Source organism: Rhodamnia argentea, chromosome 3 (genome assembly GCF_020921035.1).
Source record: "Rhodamnia argentea isolate NSW1041297 chromosome 3, ASM2092103v1, whole genome shotgun sequence".
Classification (NCBI taxonomy): Eukaryota; Viridiplantae; Streptophyta; class Magnoliopsida; order Myrtales; family Myrtaceae; genus Rhodamnia; species Rhodamnia argentea.
The window spans coordinates 23,610,626-23,626,200 of record NC_063152.1 but is presented as its reverse complement, the minus strand read 5'-3'; the positions used below and the strand labels follow the sequence as shown (position 1 = coordinate 23,626,200).

The window sequence follows — 15,575 nt, the reverse complement described above, 5'->3', positions numbered from 1 at the left end:
TGTCCTTCACAGGTTTCCCGGAAAATTGCAATCCGTGCCCTTCGACTTTGGGATAATTGCCCTGAATGCCCCTGAGCTTTGGACTTTTTGCTTTGCTTTCCACTAATTTAAGATGTTTAAAAGGGGCTTGACGACATCTCGAATGATTTGTCAACAATCTACTGCAAATAGCTAAAACCAAAATTAAGAAAAATTTAAATGGTTATGTTTATCAAGTGAAACTTTACATCATATTTTTGCATGCACAACTGCCACGCGACACCCTCTTGAAAAGGTAAACTAGTCGACGAGCGCGAAAACTTGCCGGATCACCTTGTTACATAAAAAAGAAAAAAAAAAAAACTTCTTGCAACAAAATTTTAAACAACGTAGGTTATTTTGAATGCAACCGACTAGTAGTCTAAGTGATTACACCGATAGTTATTATTGAAATAAATTCACTTAATAAATTCGTTATGAATAGTTATTGAGATTGATGTGAATTCACAATGGAATTGAATTAAATAAACATGGATTTTTTAGAGATAATTTCTCCATCGTTTTATACATTCGATTTCTTGTTTTTGAATTTCGCTTGACAAGCTTGTTTTCCTTCAAGCTATCTAACAAAGAATACAACAAAATAAATTAATTTACAATTCCATGCAAGAATTTGTGACTTATAAATCTTGTTGCTTCAGTCCTGGGAGAAGTTAATAATCAGAGTAGAAAATAATTGGCGTGTCATAATCGACTGCTCTATGTTTAGAAATGAAGGTTTTAACGGTATCTATGAGCAGATCAAAACCACTATTTTTCTAAATAATATAGGTCAATATACAACAATGTTGTCCCTTTATTCTTCCCCAACTTATTGAAACAGAGTGTCTTTCTGCCCTCCTATTCATCAAAGGTTTATATTTTAACTGTATTAGGCTAATTCAATTAGTCAAATCTATTTTCATATGCTTCAATCTTTATGTTAGTGTAGTTATTAACCGTGCAAAGTGCGGACCAAATAATTTATTATATAAATTGGTAGCCCCTCCCTTCCGGAACAAATTAAGAGTATTTACTTTTTGCTTAATTGGAAAATTTCAGACACAAGCATTTTTTTTTTTGGGGTCAAAAGACACACGAAGTAGCTGATTAGACAATAAATCGTTCATTACTTATTACATTTTATTTAATAGAAAATTTACAATTCATGCAGCTTGACTTTTTTTTTTCTAAATCCACGACACCCGAAACTTTCTCAAGATTTAAATGCCGATCCGGAGATTCACATAGGTCATAATTTTTGGAAATCTGAATAATAATTTATATTTTGGCAAGAAATGGAAAAATCGCGTTCTTTTTTCTTTTGCTTAAAAAAGCAAGCTCTTAATCGAGTCTTCTAACCAAAAATCAGTTAGTATTATTTAAATTTATTAAATTTAATTAAGAATTTTTACTAGGTCCACTGCACGTGTAAGAAATTATTTACCCACTCGCAAATAAATGGCACGCGGGAGAATTCGATTACGAAGCTAGCTCCAAACAAATATGACAATCATTCAATCATAAATGTTAGAAAAAAATTATACTGAAAGCAGACCTAACATCGGTAACTTCTATTAAAATGCTTAAGTTTCAATTTTTAATGTGCTTGATAAATTTCACTATTTCTGATTTAAAATATTTAATCGAGTTAAAAATTCACCCAAGTGAGGACGAGTTATTATTATTATTTTTTTTTTGGGTTGATGAGGAAAAGTTATTATTATTATTATTTTTTTTGGGTCGAAGAGGAAAAGTTATTTGATTCGTTTGATTTTTGGTGGGGAAAAATTTTAACCAAAAAAATAAAAAATTATAAAAAAAATATTTACATTAGCGTCGTTCGTATCTTCGTATCACATAAAACCGTTAATATCCTAATTCCCGGCCTAAATTGATTGGGGGCTCAATTAGTATCAATACGAAAATATTTAAGGTTCAGTTGATACGATTGAAAGATTTAAGGCTGAATTGGTATCGGTAAAATATGTTTATGATTTTTTTTTTGGTAGGATCGTCTCAAGTAATTCTTATAAAGAAAAATAAATTATTTTCGAAATTTTTTTTTTCTCCTGCTGCAGCATCCTACTACGCTTGCCTCCTCCATCCTCTGCCGTCACACAGAGAGAGAGAGAGAGCGAGAGAGAGAGAGAGAGAGATGGCAATGAGAGCTGCGATTCTCCGCCACATCCGCCTCCCCGCGCGAGCCCAAACCCTAGCCGGCCCGAGATCGCGGGAATGGAGTCTCCTCGGAAGCTCCGCGTCCCGGTCCATGTCGTCGCACGGCGACGACCATCTCACCAAGGAGGAGGTCGCCGAGAGAGTCCTCGCCGTCGTCAAGAGCTTCCCCAAAGTCGATCCCGCCACGGTCAGCTCTCGTTCTCGCCTGCGCTTTCGCGATAGCTTGATTTCTTCTGCAGCGATTGGGTTGAGGTCACGTTCGATTGTTTCGTCAGCTTTCTGTCACTCTTCGAGTGAATGGAGCTATTTGACCTGGGTTATATTTAGAGGTTGGCTAATTCGCATTGCCTTCTGATGCCTAAGATGTTGCAGGCGAATACTGTGGTGTAATTCTTTTTTGGTTCTCTCAATCTCGGTGAGGCTGCGATTCAATTCTTAGCTTGGAGGAGCTGCATTTTTCATTATCATTGCCATCTCGGTAGATAAGTAGAATGTTATTGAATTTTGGGGGGGTTCGAAAGTTTACTATTTTCGTGGCGAATTTGAAAAATCTGCCGTGTCTTTGGTGTTTTTGTTTTGCTTTTTGTGTGAATTATAGGTGAGGACGTCATTTCGTTCCTTCAAATTACTTTTGAGATATACTACTCAGGGAGAAATAATTTTTTCACCAGAAATCTCAAGAAGTAATTTCCCATGAAAGCAATTTTGGAGAAAAGAATAGGTTTTTGTTGACAAGGTTCCCTCATGTGATGATTGTTTGAACAGCCTCTACAGGTAGCTTTTTGGCTGAAGCTGGATTATTGATCTTGTCTCCAAAGTCCTGCAAGGGTAGTTTTTTTTCCTCGGTAGCATTTTGGGAGTCAGTTGGTAGGCATCCCTTTATTCTGATCCCGCTTGATACTTCATAGGGAAAGCTACTCTAGAACGTAGCCTTGGGGTGACAAAGTCTGGGTATGCTCGCAGAAATAATTGCATAACAAATGTGGAATTTTTTTCCCGCAAACTAGGATTATTTCGTCCTCTTTGTCTCATGGGAAAGAGAGGGGTAGCGTGTGAAATGATATTCAGAACAGTTGCATCATGCAGCAGAGAGCTTCCGGGGGAATTGTCAATGCTCTTTATTCTCTTGGGTGTGTATAGGAGGAGGGACAATGGAGGGAGGGGTGGTATTGTGTGAACAGAGGCTTCAGATTGTTTTATAACTTCTGTTATGCAGTGCAACGTCATCCAGGAGAATGCAATGCCACTTCATTGGCATGAGTTGAGGTGTTGGAATGCTTCTTTCAGACCCAATAGTTGGCTGTTTCCTCTAGCTAGATAAAGAGAGGTCATGAAGGACATGGTTGGAGATAGATTGATCGAAAGTGAAGCCTTTCCATTGCTACTGATTAATTATACTAGGTCAGACAAATCAGACAAATGAAATACTTAAGACTTGGTGGCAATGTTGTATGCTTATGAAATCTATTGACTTAAATCCTCTTCTCAATTGATTCATTCCTTAGGTTGTTTTGCTTTTCTGGGGATCAACATGATAAGGCTCCTTATCTCAGATGACCTTAAAAAGAAAAGGGGGCCATAAGATAGTGAGTTTATGCAATCAGCCTAAAAATTTCATGTTTCCCCCAAAATATCTGAGCCCCATCTCAGAAACTTGCATTAGAAACTTTCCTTTTCATGCATCTTGATTGCAAGAAGGCTGATGAGACATTAGCAGGGTATTGTGCTCTGTGAGAAGCCATGGCTAGTTGCACCGCATTAACATCTGTCAATTTTTTTGCTGTTTTGGAATGGATTGGCATTGCAGGTTTTATAAGTTGAATAAAGAGGATATTCTTCATGTGTGTACATTGCTGTAGAGTCTTTATGTGCTCTTTTTTTGCGCTTTTATAATGGTCAATATGCCTTTTGCTTCTAGAGGATTAACTCTTATAATACAATAAGGAGGGAATGATGAGTTCTTGGTATCTTTTGCATGTCGATGAAACATTTTTTCCACATACATCTCAAGTGCATTCCGTCATTAATGTCCTTCAGATCTTTCCTCCTTCTTACTAGTGAAATTCAAGCTCCTGCAAGAAGCTGATGAGGGAATCATTGTTTTCAGTTTAACACGTTCTCTGGTTCACTTTTGGCAGGAGAATGCTCAAGTTGAAATCCTAACCAAAAGATATTAATTTGCAGGCACCCAAAATTATTTGTAGGAACAGTCAAACGTTTTCCCGCATAGTGTAAGCTCTTGCAACTATGGCAACCCCCAAATATGTTGACCATTGGACCTGGTACATATGGTCATCTTGCTTCACTTCTTCAAAGACTGTGCTTGTCCCAATGCAAACCCAACCAAGCAATTCTTTTGGCCCATGATAAGCTTTCTTGGCGATTGCCTTCAGTGATGAAGTTTATTGCAATTATGGTAAACAAGCAGAAACAGACAGATCTGTCGTGATTATCTTTATAGAATCGTAAATCTCATCTTAAGCATACTTGGCGCTTCTGGCTACTATTTGTGATCTGAAGTTAGTTTTCCTCTGTATCTGTGTGTTCAAACTAAAGAGGGGCTGAGTGCTTCCCCTTCCAATACTTGTACAGCTAGTTTCCTCCTTTCTTATGGTGCTGTTTTTCTCACCCATGATAACATTAATGTCAAGAATCTCTGCGTTAAAGACCAGCAGCATGACTTGCTTCTTTATTTTTTTTACGTTTTTATCAAAGTTCCAGAGGTCTCTGTCGTGCTGGACATTAATGACTCAGCCTTAATTATATCAACTGTCCAGCAATTGAAAAAATCACCTGTTTTTCCTGTTCCTTGGAGATGGCATTTTGGTAGAAATTTCCCTCTTTCTTTATGCGAGATCTGTCAGTAAAAGTAAAATTTTTCATACTTACACACTGGATACAAGAGAAACCACAGGAAGAACTAAAATGAGGAAGAGGAAAGAGCCTAAATTTCAAATGTATAGAATGTTGGACTGGATGTCCCTTAAACTACATTAGTACAGATTGGTGCTTCCGGGAATTTTGAATAAGACCAGTTCTAATGGATAATCATTTGTATTTCCAAGGGGTAGAACTAGAATAGATATTTTCTGTTTCCTACTCGCACGAGCCGTCGTTGAGTGAGAAATGGAAAATTCAAAAGTTACAATCCACAAATATGTGTATGATTTGCTATTTGAAAGATGTTGGAGTTCCACTGAAAATGCAAAGATCAGCTTTTTGCCATCAGCTTCTGAAATATGTCTGGCTGATTTCTGAAAAGGATTTACACATGGAATTCGAGAGTCTCTGATTGATTCCATTGCAATTGGCTTTCTAATTTCTTTTGTCACAACTCTATTTTTGGTGAATGTTAGTTGATTTTCATCTTTCAATACTCATGTATTGCTGCTGATGATATGTATTCGTTATCTATCTCTTTCTTTTCCCCTCCTTTTTATTTCTTTATGAGAAACATATGTTCATGTTTCTCATTTCCTTGAGTGCTTTCAATTTCTGTGTTATCACTATATTTGCTTCCTAATATAAATTGATGGTGGAGCTCGAGCACACTATTGAGGTGAAGTTACTTGTTTGTATCCTCTTATTAAGGAGGTTTTGTGCTTGATTACTATCTTCCTCTTCTCCATACAAAACTGTTATTTTGGGGCACCAAAAGGGTGCCAAAGCACAACTGGAAAATCCTGTACAAAAGTAGAAGTGTTGGCTGTATGTAGAACATTTAGCTCTGCCAATCTCGTGTGATGATTAATTAAAGAGTGACATTGCAAATTGGCAAGGATTTCATAAGACGGGATTCTCTCTGTCTTTGCAGGTGTCTCCTGATGTTCATTTCCAGAATGATTTGGGTCTGGATAGCTTGGACAACGTAGAGATTGTAATGGCACTGGAAGAAGAGTTTAAGCTCGAAATCCCAGATTTGGAAGCTGATAAAATTGACTCCTGTCGTCTTGCTATTGAGTACATCTACAATCATCCTATGGCTGGTTAATTCGAGCTGATGCATCTTTTGGCTATCCTGTATCGTGTAGACAATGAGCTGCTCAGCTTCCTCTTTGCTTGCTTTGTTTTGAAGGTGAAGGACTGGATGGAAAATAATCTCAACTTTTGTGATAAAAGATTAGCCACCTAGGAACTAAAATCCTCTTTTTGCCTTTGTGCAAACTATCAATCTTTCACAGGAAATTGATGATGATGAATAACTTAATCATTTGTCTGCACTTGCAATTTTAGATTGGCTTATACTTTCCTTTTAGCTTGCATGTGAATGTACTTGCATGATAAAAGCAAATGTTAGATCTTTTTCTTTATTTGCATAGCTTTCCCATCAGTTGAGGGTAACTGCTGGATTGGTATGGTTAGCACAACCTAATGCAGAGCCCATTTTGCACTGCATTATCGTTTCTGTGTCGGTTCCTGGATTCTTTGAGCTGGCTGCAAAACTAATTGAGCAAAATTGGAGGGATAGGAAGCTAAAAAGTTGACATTAATGATTGAATGGATATCGTATGTGTTTGGAGTTGATTTTTGTAATCAAATTCTTCCTCGTGCCATATATTTGTGAGTGTGTAGATCTTTTTCTTTATTTGCATAGATTTCCCATCCGTTGAGGGTGACTGCTGGATTGGTGTGGTTAACACAACCTAATGGATAGCCCATTTTGCACTGCATTATCGTTTCTGTGTCTATTCTTGGATTCTTTGAGCTGGCTGCAAAACTAATTGAGCAAAATGGGAGGGATGGGAAGCTAAAAACATGACATCAAAATGGCTTTGCGTGTGTTTTATTGTTTCGTATCTCTTTTCGTTCGTAAATGTGTTTTACTAGTTGTGCTTCCGTTTTATATTTTGCCCAAGCGCTGCATTGTCATGTCCTTTCATAAAGTGGTTGTGTGCTTGTGAAGTTATAAGGAACCACCATGTTAAACCACTTTAAAGGATGTGGCAAAGGAGACTCCGGAATCTTGTGTATGATGCTGCTTAAGGTTCGAGTTTTGAAGCTGCCCATCATGTCTCACGAGATGAGCCCTGTCAAAACTCGAGCCTTCTGCATCCGCTATTATGATGATAGCGAATCAACATCTTGAGTTCTATTGAAATGTTCACTCCTTTGTGTTTAAAAGCTTAGGATGACTCACTTTCCGTTGGTTTAGCTCTTTTTTTTCTTGGGCTGAAGAAACCATTTCGAGAAGTTTTTGGTTTTTTCGCTTCTGGATTTAGTATCCGAAAACCAAGGATGCATTGTGATACTCAATTCAACATGTGTTCGTCTTCATCTTACTCTCAAGCACCAAAGGGCGACTGGACAGGTACACCATCACCTTCAGTTAGACAAAAAGTCATCACTTCCTAGTTGGTGTTACGAAATGCAAGAGGAACACACTTTGGCGATAGAGGTGGGGAACGGTGAGCCATGGACTACTTTTTACCTTTCCAATTGGACAAGTCACTCTGAAGTTTGCTAGTCTTTTTGTAATATGTTCCCGTTTGGCTAGTTTTTCGACCTTGTTGTGTGTGTGTGTGGGTATACACGCACACACTTATGTAGCTGAGTTTCTTCTTTTTATGTTTTTCCCTTAAGCTTGAAGAGAGAGAGATGAGTTGAGGCATTCGAGGGCATTCGAGGACTGTTCGACTGTACACCAGTTATAGATGGTTGAGGCCAGTGTTTGCCACATTCATTCTATCGATCAATGGAATTTTGTGAGAAGGAATCTCAACCCAAATCGGACGTGTGAAGTACCAAAACGAACATCATCAAGTGTCACACCAAATAGAAGCTCAACAAGATGCGAAGAACAACTTGATTCTCCTGTTGCAAGTATGAATGCGTAGATTGTCGTGTTTCCAATACGCATCAGCCCATGTCAAATTTTACATGTCCATTCAATTCACGAACACCATATTGCTTCTCATTGCATCACATCGAATTCTACACCTGCGAATACGCACGACTTGTACGCGTGCGACATGGGTTTCCGGTAATTTTTAGATTTACCGTCATTTCCATACTCACAAAGATTTTAGAATTCTCATTATTTTTTACCCAAATTTCCAGTATTCTCATTAAATCCTAGTTCCCAAACAACACCAAACAGATCATTCCTAATATAGTGGATATTGACAGCATGAAAATCCCACGGTTATAACTTGTGATTTCATTTATCCACGAGGAAAAATCGAGTTTTTACGTCGAAATTGTCTGTACTCCAAGAATCAAATAATCCTGTTGATGAAAGGTAGATACAAAGCTAAATGCGCGCAAGCTACATCGTCTATTCGTCCACGTTCAGGATGCCACCTCGACAATTCAGTAGCGGGAAGTTCACATAAGACACCGCGATACAAAAATGTTCTTGATAAGAAGTAGTCGAGACACTTATTTAACATTTCAATAAGAAAATATTCCATTTCCAAAACAATGATTGTTGCACGTCATGGCGGTAAAAGTGTTTAATAACGAGCATTCGAATGCCTTATTTAATATTCTTAGTAAGAAGATATTCAATTTTCTAATAGGATAAGAACACAAATGATTCATGAACTTTAGCCCATGTGTAATGAATTCTTTGAACTTTAAATTTACTTAATGTGATCCTCTAACTTTCGGTATATTTTTAATTTTATCTCTGGATTGTTCCTTCCACTAATTCAAGTTTAAGGACAATTTTTTTTTTCAATATTTTCATACGGTCTAGCGACTAAATTGAGTATGTCTAAAAAAATTCAGGATAAAAATTTTAGAAACAATATTAAATATCAAATTTTGAACTATAGTTAAGAGATTATATTGAAATTCGGAAATCCGAGAATCAATTATCCTTTCCAAAGTAGTGCCGACGAGGACACCTCTTTGCCGTCCAACATTGGATTATTTTGGGCAGTCAAATGAATGTCGGGCCTTGTCGTGGGCCCCACCCGGCAATTTTTCAAACCTCGGAATTCGCTCCATTTTTCCTTCCCTTTCGGACAAAAAGGAGGTCGGAAAAGCGTCCAGCAATTTCTTCCTTCCCCTCTTAACGGCTAGTAGGGACCACCTTCCCTCCTCCACTTTCCGGACCTCTGCAACAAAGAAGCTCAATCATTCAATCATGTCCTGTAATGCAATCCAACAATGTAAACAAACCCTAATCAAATCCTCACCTTTCGCTCTGTTTCTTTGAATATGAGTTGGGATCGAACCCCCTTTTACATTTTCTCTCTCAAGCTCTAGGGTTTCCTCTTTCTTCGCCTTTTTTCCCCCTGCATCACCTCCACTTCACTCCCGCCCTTTTTGTTGATCCGGACGAGTTTTTTTTGTGGGGGCGGAAGATGGCGATGAAGCCGAGTCGCGGTGCGGGCGCGTGGGCTGTGCTTTGTCATTCGCTGCTCGCCGCGGCTCTGGTCTGCTCCAAGAATCACGGTGAGCTTCCCCCTTTGTTACCATCGCACGTTTAATGGATTCTGTCGTGGCGTTCTTTCGACTTTGCCTATCGGCCAATTGGGCTTGATGCTCCGATGAATTGCCTCCGTTGCTTTGTACTGGCGTGATTGTGAAGATGATGTGAGTAGATTGTGCGTAGGAATACGATGGGTTATAAAAGTGCATACGCTCAGTTATACTCCAATGTAATTGGGGTCGGCAACGGAACTCGTTCTTGGGAGTAAGTAAAAGGGTAGTATCCTGATAGTGTTGTCTTGGCGGCATAACCAAAGTAATTGGTTTTTCCAGTAAAAAGGTGTGAACCTGTTTTGTCAATTGCTATGGAAAGTTTGATTTCTTCATTTTCGCCATCTGAGGAGACAGGAGACACAGCTCTAGTATGTCCACTGGTGCCCAATATGCAAATAAAGAGTAAAAATGTGCTTTTTGTCGTGGAAAAAATAGAAATACTTTCAACCGAAAATAAACAGTGAGGATGCTTCAGCAAGTAGCCTTCTGCGGGCACTATCTATTTAACTATTGTGGACGGTGGAGAGCAGCTTCGCTTTTCGGAGTTGCTGGTTGTAAGTCAGGGCCTTTTCTAGGACTGCCAACGACCTTTCAAGAAGTTAATCTTACGGAAACTGTTGTAAAGAATCTAGCATGAATGGGGAGGGTGAATATACTCAAATCAATTGTCCTTGGCGTTTTGGTGTTGCGTAGATGAATATGCCACGTCTGAAGAGACGGAGTTGTATTACATATTGTCTACACTTACTTTTCTTCACTGGTCAAGAGATTCATTCTCATAAACAATGACCTATGTAGTTCACCACCATGGATGGACAAGCTTTATAGCTCTATATCTGATCTATATCCCAAGTTGCATCAGATGCAGCTTCCGAGATCAGTTGAAAGTGGCTTTAGGGATCATTTAATCTCTATTCATCCCAAAAGCAAACAAGCCATGATTATTTTTGATTAATTGTTCATCTTCTCTGTTTTAAGATAAGAGAACATGATCCTCAAATGTTAGGCTACTCAAATCGACAAGGATTTTAGTTGTCGTCCGCTGGCCCTCAAATGTTAGGCTACTCAAGTCGATAAGTCGTCCCTCAAATGTTAGGCTACTCAAGTTGATAAGGATTTTAGTTGTCGTCCACAGGCGACTCTTGAGGCTTGCCTCCATTTTCAAAAAGTGAAACCTCCTGCATCCTTTTTCCCCCTAAGCACTTGGACATTGAGACAATTTGCTATTTGCTTTCTGTTATTTTCTCGACATTTGCCGTTTGGCGAAGGATTAAGTAGAGGAATCTGATATTTGACCGGAAGCTACCAAGGTTTATGAACTTGGTGAGTAGGTCAGGGCATAAGTACCTGAACGAGGATTGGGGATTGGTGACAGAATAAATCTTCGATGGCCGATCACGGCGACCAGAGCATTGCTAAAGCAGCACCTGTAGTGTTTCAGATGGACATGGATTAGATCATGTGCTCATTTCTAGATTAGTTATTAGATAGAATTAATTTGCGGGATGGTTAGAATTGCTCATCTCTAACATGTTGGAAAGCATCTTAGAAAAGTAAAAACTGAATTTTATATCTCTGCATCAGTCTAAATGCATGACCCAGTTGGAAAGCATCTCTTCTTATATGGGAACTTCCGTAAGTAGTCAAGACTTCCTTCTATCTGCTTCATTGCACGTATGTAAAAGCACATGTTGTTCCAATGATCTCATGAAAGCACATACATGCATTATTACTGAAAATCTGTGAGTGGTTTAGTATGGACAATATACAACTATTGATTGACTCAGACGATGTCGTGTACTTTGAAGTAGTATAAGACGAAGGGAAAGAGCTATTCAACGTATTGATTTTGTTCAGGATTTCGCCAAACAAAAAACAAAAGCTACATAAGGTTTGAAGTTGGGTGATTGTGCAGGTGATACCAAAAGTCCATATGTTGCTCTAGCAAAATGAACGACTACACTGGAAGATAGACAAAGAACTTTATATTATCAAGCTTGTGCCGTTAGGGCGTAGGCATATGTCTTTCACAGTTTTCTAACGGTGGAGATCCAGCAGGAAACCCAGCGAATGATCTTGTGGACATGATCAACAAGAACAGGACGGCCCTCAAGCTTCCAGCACTGAATGACAGCCCGGGTATAGGGTGCATGGCCTTGCAATACATCGAGCTATGCAAGGGAAACTGCACTAACAACATTCCGCACTGCAAAGTACCAGAAGACGACTTCACCGAGATATTTGCTCCGAATTGTGGCGTCGAGCTACCGACTTTCGGTACCCTAACCGGTCAAATCGTGGGTTGCCATTCCAAGTACCTCGAGCCGTCGCTGGCCTTCTCACAGGTTCTAGTGAAAGACAAGATGAGCCTCTCTCTCCTGAGAAACAAGTCGCACACAGAGGTCGGAGTCGGCTTAGTCGGGGCTCACAAAGGCCCCTTCTTCTGGTGCGTCTTGTTCAGCAGCGACCATGTGAATTCCACGTTTGTTCTCGAAGATCAAGGCGTCGGGATCAAACAAAAGAAGGGCTGCTTCAGCGGGAGTAGCAATCCTTGCAGCGGCGGTCTGAAGAGAACCGCAATGCTGAAGAACACTTTAATGATGACGCTCTACTGTTTGTGCATTCTTTTGTTGCATTTGTAATGCTAATGCCTTGTATTCTCTACTTACAGACAGCAATGTGGAGCGCCCGAGAAGAGAATGCACGAATTTTGTTATCAAAGGGACAGAATAGATTTTGCACTTCAATGTTACCTGATCTTGAGATGGACAGATAAAAGGGACAAGCGACAAACTCCAGATCTTATCCTTGAGAATTTGCAGCTAGCTGATGATTGAGCCACTGTCTAATTTAGGGTTCCGGACTTCTTGTCTAATTATAGAGGCATCATCTTCGTCCTAACTGTTTCGGGAGAACTCGAAGTCGAGAACAAAAGCTGTGTCTTCGCATGGTCCCCGGGTGGACTTACGAGAAGCACTCCTGCATTAGCGCCCCACATCACCAGTCCGGGACCGACCAAACACAAGGCTTTCCTTTGTGAGGAAGGAAGGAAGCCTGCGAAACCTCGGCCCTCCCTCCATACGCATTCTTGGGGGCAACCCGGCATACCAAACAAGATATCGGCACGCCAGCCAAACCCGAGCACAATACGTGAAATCCTTGGACATAAAAAGACGGAGGCACCCGCACCCGCGCCCGCGTTCCAATTCCTGTGCTAAGAACCAAGGACCGTAACGCCATTCGACCAACGGTGAATCCATTGAACCGGGAAGACATTGGCCGGATGCACCGAGGAACTTCGAATCGACGATAAAACGAGAACTTCTCCGATCCCCGGTCCGTGACTAATTGAACTGTTCATCCGCAAGTTTGGACAGCCTATTTTTTTGGACTACCCGTCGACCTTGGATTCAAATTCGGAACCAATAGCATGACGAGATCTCGTCGAGAGGCATCACAAGCAAGCTCGCGCGTTTTTTCCTCTCTTTCTTTCCTCGTTTCCTTCTTTCGGTTATTTTTCCCTTTTTGTCGGTCGGAACCTTCTTTCGGTTATTAAAAAGCGGAAAGCAGCGGAGGATCCGAAGCAGACAATGCCCGGGGGTGAATCCCGTGACTCGCTCGGAGTTTCGATCGTTTGATGGAAAACTGCCCAAGAGTTAAAAAGACTCATGCAAGGAGGCGTCTTCTTCCTCCTCCCCTTCAATCCCAGTATAGACTGAAACCACAAAGACGACACGGCACGATAAGACAATTTGCGTGTAAGAACGAACCGATCCGCAACGTTTGGGCCCGTGTTTCGCACCGATGTTCCATGTCACGCGTAAAATGGATTTATTTTTATTTTTAATTAGAGTTCCGTTTGCCGTTTTTGATGCAGCATTTTAGATTCAGTAGATAGAATCATAACTAACAAGCCTCGAGCAAGTGAGAGTACAGGTGTCCCGATCACCCTCGAAGCAGACGTGGTGACCTAAATTCGTGCCAATTCGGTTTCGTTTTGTTGAACAAATCGAGAAAAATCCTAATTAAACAACCCCATCTCCCTCTCCCTCTCCTCATGACGGCATCTAGCAATTTCAATTCCAATTCCAATTTCAATTCCTTCTATATTCACCAGATTAGCCCGAAAATAGAAGATAACATAGAGGGCAGGGACCCAATTGCCCAAAAAAAAAAAAAAAGGTGTTAAAGAAACAGGACAGAATCTTAATTACGGAATTAAATTGGGGCCGTGCGGTTTTTGGTATTGTCAATCAATTTTGCACCCTTCTTGTTATTAAGTGGTTGGTGACCTATCCCGTTGCGCGCGCCCATCATATCCATTAATGGTCACCGCTGTTGTCCTTCATTTACCTCTAGCAAATTCCAGCGACAGTAAGTAGTGCCACGTCATGTCTTCTATATCTGATCTCGGCCGTCCGAACTCTACAGGGAGTGGATCTCGGCCCTTCGTAGGAAATTTTTATAGAGGGAAAAAAAAGGAGAGTCATATTGACAAGAAAAAATATTTAAAAAAAGAATTAATTGGTCCCCCGGCGATAGGGGCGGAGCTCGCGTGAGTCACGAGCCCCTCTGGCTCCGTTTCTGCTATCGCCGCGCCCGGTTTTGCTACATGAGCTCCGAGTGAGGTGGGAGTGACGTCAGCAAAAAGTGAGTGGCACGTAGCAAGTGCGATTGGTCTGTGTGTGTTAATCCCGTCTCACCGGTTACACCCCTGAGACCCATCGGAAGAGCTCGCTGATTTCTTCGCCCACACGGCTCGCCTCCAGGTCCCACTCGCCGACGCCGGAGACCTCGCTCCGGCGGCTGCTGCCCGTGAAGAACCTCCTCGAGCTCCGGAAGGATGCGGTCCGCGAAGAGAGCGTCGCCGAGAGCCGATCCATGTACTCTCCGAGCCAGCTCCTCCCTGCGGCGACGTCCGCGGCGAGGCTCTCGTCCACACCGAAGGCCGGCTGGGCCGCGCCGTCCTCCTTGTCCGAGAGGCTCCTCCGGTGCCGCCGATCGCCGGCGACCGCGACCTCTGAGTCCGCTTCCACGACGTAGTCGAAGGAGCCGATGGAGTAGGACCGCCGCGACTCGACTCCGCCGCCGTCGACGGAGGATCGGCCCCGGCTCACGGAGCCGATCTCGAGCCTGAAGCTCCCTGATCCTCCGCCATCGCCGGAGTTGATCCTCGCCGACGCTTGGAGCAGGGCCTCGAGGTCGGCCTCGCAGGCGTGGACGTTGGATCGGCAGAGGGGGCACGTGCGGTTAGCCTGGAGCCACGTGTCGATGCACTCAGCGTGGAAGGCGTGGCAGCACAGGGGAAGCAACCGGAGCAGGTCGTGCTGCTTGAACTTGCAGAGGCAGACAGCGCAGTCGCCGTCGGCGGCCCCGGAGGAGCGGCGCGTCACCGAGGAGAAGGAGAAGAGAGGGAGCGAGTCGATGAAGGAGTCGCTATGGGCGGTGTCCTGATGAAGAGGAGGAGGAGGAGGAGGAGCGGAGGTGGGGAGAGGAGGAGAGGAGGGGGAGGGGTGGCGGTGGAGGAGGCAGGGAGGGAGGGGGAGGCGATGTAGGTGACGGAAGAGGAGGCAGACGCAGGTGGTGACGATGATGGTGACGGAGAGGACCATGAGCGTGATGATGATGCTCGGGCTCAGGTTGGCCAGCGAAGGAGGAGATGGCGGCGAAGGAGAGCGCGTCTCGTCGCTGAGGAAAAACGGCGGCCCTGTGGACATCTTATTCTAGAGGGGGAGAGATACAGAGGGAGGGAGAGGAGGTCAGTTGTACGAGAGTGAGAGAGAGATATATATGAACATACAACGACGACGACGACAGCAATGGGAAAGAGAGGAGAGGAGAGGAGGGGGAGGATCACGTGAGTGGCACGCGACGGAGCGTAGGAGAGAGGACGGAGAGCTGTCGCCGAGAGCGCCCCCGCGCAGCGGAGGTTATGGCGGAGGAGG

General features: G+C 42.3%; 3 protein-coding genes across 3 annotated transcripts; 2 read left to right on the top strand and 1 right to left on the bottom strand.

Annotated features, from left to right (window-relative positions):
* Positions 1-2,106: 2,106 nt before the first annotated feature.
* On the top strand, positions 2,107-6,431 carry LOC115728756 (acyl carrier protein 1, mitochondrial). Its single transcript, XM_030659131.2, has 2 exons — positions 2,107-2,386; positions 6,014-6,431. The coding sequence occupies exons 1-2, from the start codon at positions 2,177-2,179 to the stop codon at positions 6,188-6,190; spliced, it is 387 nt and encodes a 128-aa protein (XP_030514991.1). The 5' UTR covers positions 2,107-2,176; the 3' UTR covers positions 6,191-6,431.
* Positions 6,432-9,478: 3,047 nt separating this feature from the next.
* Positions 9,479-12,382, top strand: LOC125314411. The gene is made up of 2 exons (XM_048276542.1): positions 9,479-9,600; positions 11,689-12,382. The coding sequence occupies exons 1-2, from the start codon at positions 9,510-9,512 to the stop codon at positions 12,270-12,272; spliced, it is 675 nt and encodes a 224-aa protein (XP_048132499.1). The 5' UTR covers positions 9,479-9,509; the 3' UTR covers positions 12,273-12,382.
* Positions 12,383-13,992: 1,610 nt separating this feature from the next.
* On the bottom strand, positions 13,993-15,361 carry LOC115728754 (E3 ubiquitin-protein ligase ATL4). The gene is made up of 2 exons (XM_030659127.2): positions 14,333-15,361; positions 13,993-14,249 (listed from the first exon to the last, which is right to left on the bottom strand). The coding sequence occupies exon 1, from the start codon at positions 15,345-15,347 to the stop codon at positions 14,337-14,339; it is 1,011 nt and encodes a 336-aa protein (XP_030514987.1). The 5' UTR covers positions 15,348-15,361; the 3' UTR covers positions 13,993-14,249; positions 14,333-14,336.
* Positions 15,362-15,575: the final 214 nt, after the last annotated feature.